Source organism: Haematobia irritans, chromosome 1 (genome assembly GCF_050003625.1).
Source record: "Haematobia irritans isolate KBUSLIRL chromosome 1, ASM5000362v1, whole genome shotgun sequence".
NCBI lineage: Eukaryota > Metazoa > Arthropoda > Insecta > Diptera > Muscidae > Haematobia > Haematobia irritans.
Genome location: NC_134397.1, coordinates 92,728,909 through 92,736,786, shown reverse-complemented (window position 1 = coordinate 92,736,786; position 7,878 = coordinate 92,728,909). Strand labels below are relative to the sequence as shown.

Below are 7,878 nucleotides of genomic sequence, written 5' to 3'. Positions count from 1 at the left end.
TCAAGCTACGAACCACACTTAATTCAATCTTTGAGCTATCTTGAATTAAGACATATAATGCTTGTATTAATCCCGAAGCTCTTTTCATTATAATCCCGAAAATGCTTCCTTTAAGCTTTCTTAATTCTTATTTTATGCCGGCTCAGTTCTTGATTTACGTTAACCAGTTATCAATTCAATCTATTTAGTACTGGATTCAATCCTGAAAATGTCTCAAATTTGTCATGATCAGTTCTTAATTTAAGTATGAAAGGTACTTAAGTTATGTACACACATTGCTTATTTTAAGAGCGACCTTTTCTTAATTCAATCATTCATCGTACTTTATTTAGGAAAACTCTGCACTTAATTCAAGCTAGAAAAAATTATATTTGAAGTTTTTATAAGCGCAATTCAATCCGAGAAATTACTTAAATTAAGAGAGAATAATATTTAATTTAAGTTTTGTATATATTCGATATAAGTCGGAAACAATCATAATTTAAGTATAATTTAATCCCGTATCCAAACCCCATAAATAAAACGCGTTTAATTTAGATCACATTTTTATTTACAACAAAAGTTTTATGGCTAAATTATATACATACAATAAGTAGTCAATGAAATAAAAAAGGCTAGTATACATGTTTGGGTCTGGCATATACTTTCCCATTATTGATAGGATACAAATGCATTGGAAATGTATTGAATTCATTGATATTTTTCATTTGAATTTGTTCTTTAACTGAACCAACTTCATAGGCTCTGAAGTGTTTATCGAAACTTTTAATTGAAATTTCTTTACATAAAATAAAAACATTTTCAATGTCATTAACATTCTTGTGATAATTAATATAAACATAATTAAGATATTTAGATATATAATTTAGAATTAATACCTATATTGCTGGTCCTCTTTGCTTTCGACAATTGTTGCTTGCAGAAGTCATTATTTAGATTTAATTGATAGTAAGTGATAATTTTGGATTTAAAAGTTTCCCACTTTGAAAACAACATATGGGCTTTCCCTGGGTACAAAAATTCAAAGTCGATTTCAATCTATTGAGAGTAAATGAAGAATGAATGAAATGAAATGTGATAAAAATGTATTTAATTTTATTTGAAATTAAATTAAATTAGATTTAGTTTCAAAATTGAAAATGAATTCATATAAATATCAAATTAAAATTAAGTTAATATTAAATTAAAATATAATTAAAACTTTTAATTTAATTTATATTTATTTTAGTTTTAGCTTTAATTTAGTCCTAATTTACTATACATTTTATATTTTTATATATATATATTCTTACCAAGTCTGCCGCTTTGGCATGAGCAAATTTAGTCCACGAAGATAAAAATTCTGTATGCGATAATTTTAGCAGTTCGCTTCGTCTAAGAAGAAAAGTTTTCTTCCACTGTTCAGTTACTTCCTCCCAGTCTAATGATCCCCGATTTAGACTGGTTTTAATGGACGTCGCTACATTCTCATCCACTTCTGGAATCTCGCGTATATCCATATCCATTTCAGCTTCCTCAAATTTTGCGGCGCTTTTATCGCACTTAAGTCGTTTTGCCCGGCGGTTTTTATATTTTGAATATAATTTTCCACTTGGGTTCTCTTTCCCATCACGGGGAATAAAATAATAATCCTTAATATGAAAATAAAATTAAAATAATTGAAATAAAAATATAACAAACACAATATATTAAGAATGAAATAAATAGTAAATAAAATAAAATAAGAGACAATAAAATGAAACAGAAAAAATAAATAATTTAATAATAATTTAATATTTTTTTATTTATTTATTTTAATATATTTTAATAAATAATTTAATATTTTTTATTTTTTTAATATTTTATTTTAATTATTTAATTTTTTAATATTTTATTTATTACGTATTTTTTGCTTTATTATTTTATCAATTTATTTACTAGTTTTATTTATTTTATTCTACTTTATTTTAGTTGCCGAAAATAAATTAAAAAATAAGGCGATAAAAAATATTTTATTTTAGAATAAAATATATACCTTCAGAGATTCCTCAGACGGCAAAACCCATACAATTTCATCAAGGAGCAAAGTGAATTCATTAATCCTAATTTTTATATCATTAGATACAGCCTCGTTTGCAATTATATTTATAAGTTCATCTCGATAGTCTTTCGTCAGACTTTGATACTTGCGTTCATATTGAATAATTGCCCTTCCAATAGCATTTTCGCATAATATGTCCGCCAAGCTCTAAAGAAAAAAAGTCCGTAGTTCAACTAACGCTAAATTTAACATACATGTTTTTAGTTAAATGATATGTTTTTAGTTAAATTTAAATTTTTTTTCGAAATTTTGCACGGCTCAATAAAGTTTCATACGGTTTCCAAAAATAGTAAGAATGCACTACTTTATGGTTAAAATGGTCATGATTTGCGCCAATGATTTTTTCTTTACTTTTAGTTTATTTCTTCTCTATTTCGTAAATTACAGTAAAAAATTAAAATTAAATCAAAAAATTATTAAATTTTCTTGTTTTAAAAACGCTTTGTTTAAATCTCAAAATAGGGTGCACATTTTAGTGCAATTTTGCCACCAGGTTGTTCATTCTTCCTATATAACAGTTTACTTTTTTCTGTGTAAGAAATAATAGTTTAATTTTACCCTATTTAAATTTTTTTCCCACGAAAATCACAATTCTTCTTGTGGACATCATTCGCTTGAGGACCCGCGATTGGCATTGGTACCTCATCGTGGTGTACCTAAATGAAAAGAAATATTTTCAAATTTAAATAAAGCTATTTTTAATGGTCCAGTGTTACCTGTTCATTTCTCCATTTGTAAAGTTTTTCTCGAAATTCAATTCGAAGTCCGAGAACTGGAATGGCTTCCTTTATGTCTTCGTTTTGCAAATAAATTAAATTTGAGCTGTTTATTTTTGCGTCTACACAACACATAGATAAAAATTATAAATAATATTCTATTTAAAAATTGTTTGTTATTAGGTAGTGAAAAGTGAACATTAACGAAAATGTAGATTTATTTCTAAAATTTTAACAAAACTATTTCACTTATAGTAGCATGATATAATTATTATATGATATAATAAAGAATATAAATACAAAAATATAGGAATTAAAAATTTTTTGAATGTCTTTAACGCTATCGAAAGTTCAAAACAGGCTCAATTTAAATAGTTTTACTTTTGAACAATTTTAAACTCCAATTTTTTCCTTCAAAATATGATTTTTAAACTACAGGAAAAATTTAAAATGTTTAATATTTATTTTTAATTAGACAAATCTATTAACTTATTTATATCATGCTGTTATTAGTAAATATTTTTGTTAAACTTGTCAAAATAAATCTACATTTTCTTCCATGTTGAGTTCACTTTTTGGGGGTGAATAAACACAAACATCCACACATGCCTCATTAATACACTATAATGAAGAAGCTTACAAAAATAAGTATACACATTTTCTCAAACACAAGTCTCTTTTCGTTTTAAGTTTGGATGTATGTGCACATGCATATTTCAGTTTGGTAGTATGTACACTCTTAGAAAAATATGTTTTTCATATGTTCCGATATAAACAAAATGTGTTTCGGGCACAATTTTAAAACACAATATATTTAAGTGCAAACATGTAATGTTCCTAAACTAACACTAAATGTTTGGGACATCTATGTTAATATGTTAGAATATATTATGTTTGGGGCATGAATGTTTCATAAAAATCATATGTGCGAATGCAAACATATATAAATTTACAAAGTTCTACTAAACATACATATGGTGTGATATTTTATTCAAAGCGACAGAGAGAGTATAGAGAAAGAAATAGAGATGGAAACCGAGAGTTGACAAAAGATATCAACATAACACAGCGAAAGAATCAAAAGAGAACAATTTCTGGAGAAACCGTTTGTATGATGTTTCGGAAAACTGTTTATGATAAGGCCAAAAATTTGATATGCTTAAGTCCAAGAGAATAGACATTTGAAAAACAAACAGCATATGTTTTCGTCTTGAGAACAGCATTTTATGTATGTGTGGACATGTGTTTTGTTTATCATTTTGGCATTATGGGCACAATTTTTTCTTGGTTCGTTACAAGAAATCAGGGGTCTTCATAAAAATAACGAAAGGGCACTATACTCTTTTTAGAGTTGGGACAGTAAAATGAAATAAGGAGGAAATAGTGAAACATTACACAGTAAAATGTATAAAAACAAAGTTTAGTCCCTCTTTATTAATAAGTAGTCCACGAGGAGTTGACGGACACCTTCAAATATAAAAGCGGGCATTAAATTCGAGTTTTGCAGCTAAAACAATTTAAAAAGTTTACTTTCTTTAAAATGAATTATTAAAGAAAAATAAAAGGCATTTTAGAGCGATGGTGTTAAATGCCAGTAAAAAACTGTTCACGCCTAAATAAATGTATGTTTATATTATAAAATTATTTATGTATGTTTATACTCGACTCCACGTTCTTCTTTTGTTAGAGTTTTTGAATTCCTTCCAAATTTTAAAGTTTTGCACCAAAAACAGTTTTTTGTTACAAAATTGTTATTTTTGCAATAAAAAAATAATATTTTATCCAAAAATCAGTCAATTTCGTTTATATCAAGCACTGCTACTGACTATAAATCTTTAATAACCCACATTTCGAAGTTTCATTATAAAAATTTAATATAGTATAAATATAAATGTGTAAATTAAAACAAAAAAAAAAGTGTTCGGTCGGAGCAGGGATTGAACCCACGACCCTTTGCATGCAAGGCAGACATGCTAACCACTGCTCCACGTGGCAAACAAATGTATGTTTCTGTTAAATAATGTTATGTTTGCATGGGTTAGTGGGCGCTGCAAATTATGCTATATATATATGTACCTTATAACGATAATTATCTGCTGGTGACCATAACAGCTACGTAGCCCAGTGGATAGTGTGTTGGCTTACAAACTGTATGGTCCTCGGTTCGATTCTCCGTGCAGGCGAAAGGTAAAATTTAAAAAATTTATAAAAGTGAATAATTTCTTCAACATTATTTGTATTACAGAAAAAGGTGCCAAGAACAAAAATATTTCGGGGAAGTGAAAATAACGAGTATGTTAGGGAATGAGCACAATCGTCTTTGGGAAAAATTCTTCCAAGCATATAATATTTTTGGGCTCAAAATGCTTCCAAACATATAATATGTTCACATAAAACAAACATATTAATGTTTCGGCAGTATCCAATAATATATGTGCTTCCTGCAAAATATGTTTGGAACATATGTTAAAGAAGCGATTTTTTTTGAGGGTGTACGTATGTATGAAAAAAATTGTTTGAAAACATCACATTCAATATTACTCACATTTTTTCAATTTCCTATTTAATTTCATACTTTCTTATTTCAAATAATAAATCGACCAATTCTAGTAAACTCTTTGAGAGAATCAAATAAAGGCACTATATACATTGGTACAAGCGCACACAAATATTGCTCTGCATACGACAAATATTACATTTTCTAAATAGTGTACCAAACGTTTTCGCACAATTTTTTCTTAGCTAAAAAAACCCGAACACATTTTACGTACATACATACCAACTTAAAATATGTATATGCACATACTACCAAACATAAAACGAAAAAAGGCTTGTGTTTGAGAAAATGTGTATACATACTTATTTTTGTAAGCTTAGGCATGCATGGGTGGGTGCCAACCAGAGTTTGTGTTTATTCACATATTTTAAATTGGTATGTATGGCATGTACGTGAAATATGTGTTGGTAAAAAAAAAGTTTAGAAACAAAAAAGCGATCTTTCCTAATAAGTAAATTATTGTGTACACAATTACACAAATAAGAAAACATATCTCCTAAAAACATTTCTACCAACACATAAAGGGTGATTCTTTTGAGGTTAGGATTTTCATGCATTAGTATTTGACAGATCACGTGGGATTTCAGACATGGTGTCAAAGAGAAAGATGCTCAGTATGCTTTGACATTTCATCATGAATAGACTTACTAACGAGCAACGCTTGCAAATCATTGAATTTTATTACCAAAATCAGTGGCAGAAAATCCGCTTTTTTATCGACAAATTTTGTTCAGCGATGAGGCTCATTTCTGGTTGAATAGCTACGTAAATAAGAAAAATTGCCGCATTTGGAGTGAAGAGCAACCAGAAGCCGTTCAAGAACTGCCCATGCATCCCGAAAAATGCACTGTTTGGTGTGGTTTGTACGCTGGTGGAATCATTGGACCGTATTTTTTCAAAGATGCTGTTGGACGCAACGTTACGGTGAATGGCGATCGCTATCGTTCGATGCTAACAAACTTTTTGTTGCCAAAAATGGAAGAACTGAACTTGGTTGACATGTGGTTTCAACAAGATGGCGCTACATGCCACACAGCTCGCGATTCTATGGCCATTTTGAGGGAAAACTTCGGAGAACAATTCATCTCAAGAAATGGACCGGTAAGTTGGTCACCAAGATCATGCGATTTGACGCCTTTAGACTATTTTTTGTGGGGCTACGTCAAGTCTAAAGTCTACAGAAATAAGCCAGCAACTATTCCAGCTTTGGAAGACAACATTTCCGAAGAAATTCGGGCTATTCCGGCCGAAATGCTCGAAAAAGTTGCCCAAAATTGGACTTTCCGAATGGACCACCTAAGGCGCAGCCGCGGTCAACATTTAAATGAAATTATCTTCAAAAAGTAAATGTCATGGACCAATCTAACGTTTCAAATAAAGAACCGATGAGATTTTGCAAATTTTATGCGTTTTTTTAAAAAAAAAAAGTTATCAAGCTCTTAACAAATCACCCTTTATTTCACGTACATGCCATACATACCAATTTAAAATATGCATTTGCACATACATATATACTTGTACCATTACACATTTATATTATTTTTTCACTCACTTTCACTTAAATTTATACTTACCTTTTAGGTATGGGAAAGCAGCACAACAGTTTATTGTTTTTATACCCTCCATCATAGGATGGGGGTATATTAACTTTGTCATTCCGTTTGTAACACATCGAAATATTGCTCTAAGACCCCATAAAGTATATATATTCTGGGTCGTGGTGAAATTCTGAGTCGATCTAAGCATGTCCGTCCGTCCGTCCGTCCGTCCGTCCGTCCGTCCGTCCGTCCGTCCGTCTGTTGAAATCACGCTAACTTCCGAACGAAACAAGCTATCGACTTGAAACTTGGCACAAGCAGTTGTTATCGATGTAGGTCGGATGGTATTGAAAATGGGCTATATCGGTCCACTTTTACGTATAGCCCCCATATAAAGGGACCCTCAGATTTGGCTTGTGGAGCCTCTAAAAGAAGCACATTTCATCCGATCCGGCTGAAATTTGGTATATGGTGTTGGTATATGGTCTCTAACAACCATGCAAAAATTGGTCCACATCGGTCCATAATTATATATAGCCCCCATATAAACCGATCCCCAGATTTGGCTTGTGAAGCCTCTAATAGAAGCATATTTCATCCGATCTGGCTGAAATTTGGTATATGGTGTTGGTATATGGTCTCTAACAACCATGCAAAAATTGGTCCACATCGGTCCATAATTATATATAGCCCCCATATAAACCGATCCCCAGATTTGGCTTGTGAAGCCTCTAATAGAAGCATATTTCATCCGATCTGGCTGAAATTTGGTATATGGTGTTGGTATATGGTCTCTAACAACCATGCAAAAATTGGTTCACATCGGTCCATAATTATATATAGCCCCCATATAAACCGATCCCCAGATTTGGCTTGCGGAGCCTAAAAGAGAAGCAAATTTCATCCGATCCGGCTGAAATTTGGTATATGGTGTTGGAATATGGTCTCTAACAACCATGCAAAAATTGGTCCACATCGGTCCATAAT

At 30.7% G+C, this 7,878-nt stretch overlaps 1 protein-coding gene across 1 annotated transcript; it reads right to left on the bottom strand.

Annotated features, from left to right (window-relative positions):
• Nucleotides 1–614: 614 nt before the first annotated feature.
• LOC142228263 (uncharacterized) lies at nt 615–1,628 on the bottom strand. The gene is made up of 3 exons (XM_075298649.1): nt 1,293–1,628; nt 879–1,038; nt 615–778 (listed from the first exon to the last, which is right to left on the bottom strand). Exons 1-3 carry the CDS (start codon nt 1,503–1,505, stop codon nt 615–617), a joined length of 537 nt encoding a protein of 178 aa, XP_075154764.1. The 5' UTR covers nt 1,506–1,628.
• Between the last annotated feature and the right edge of the window lie 6,250 nt (nt 1,629–7,878).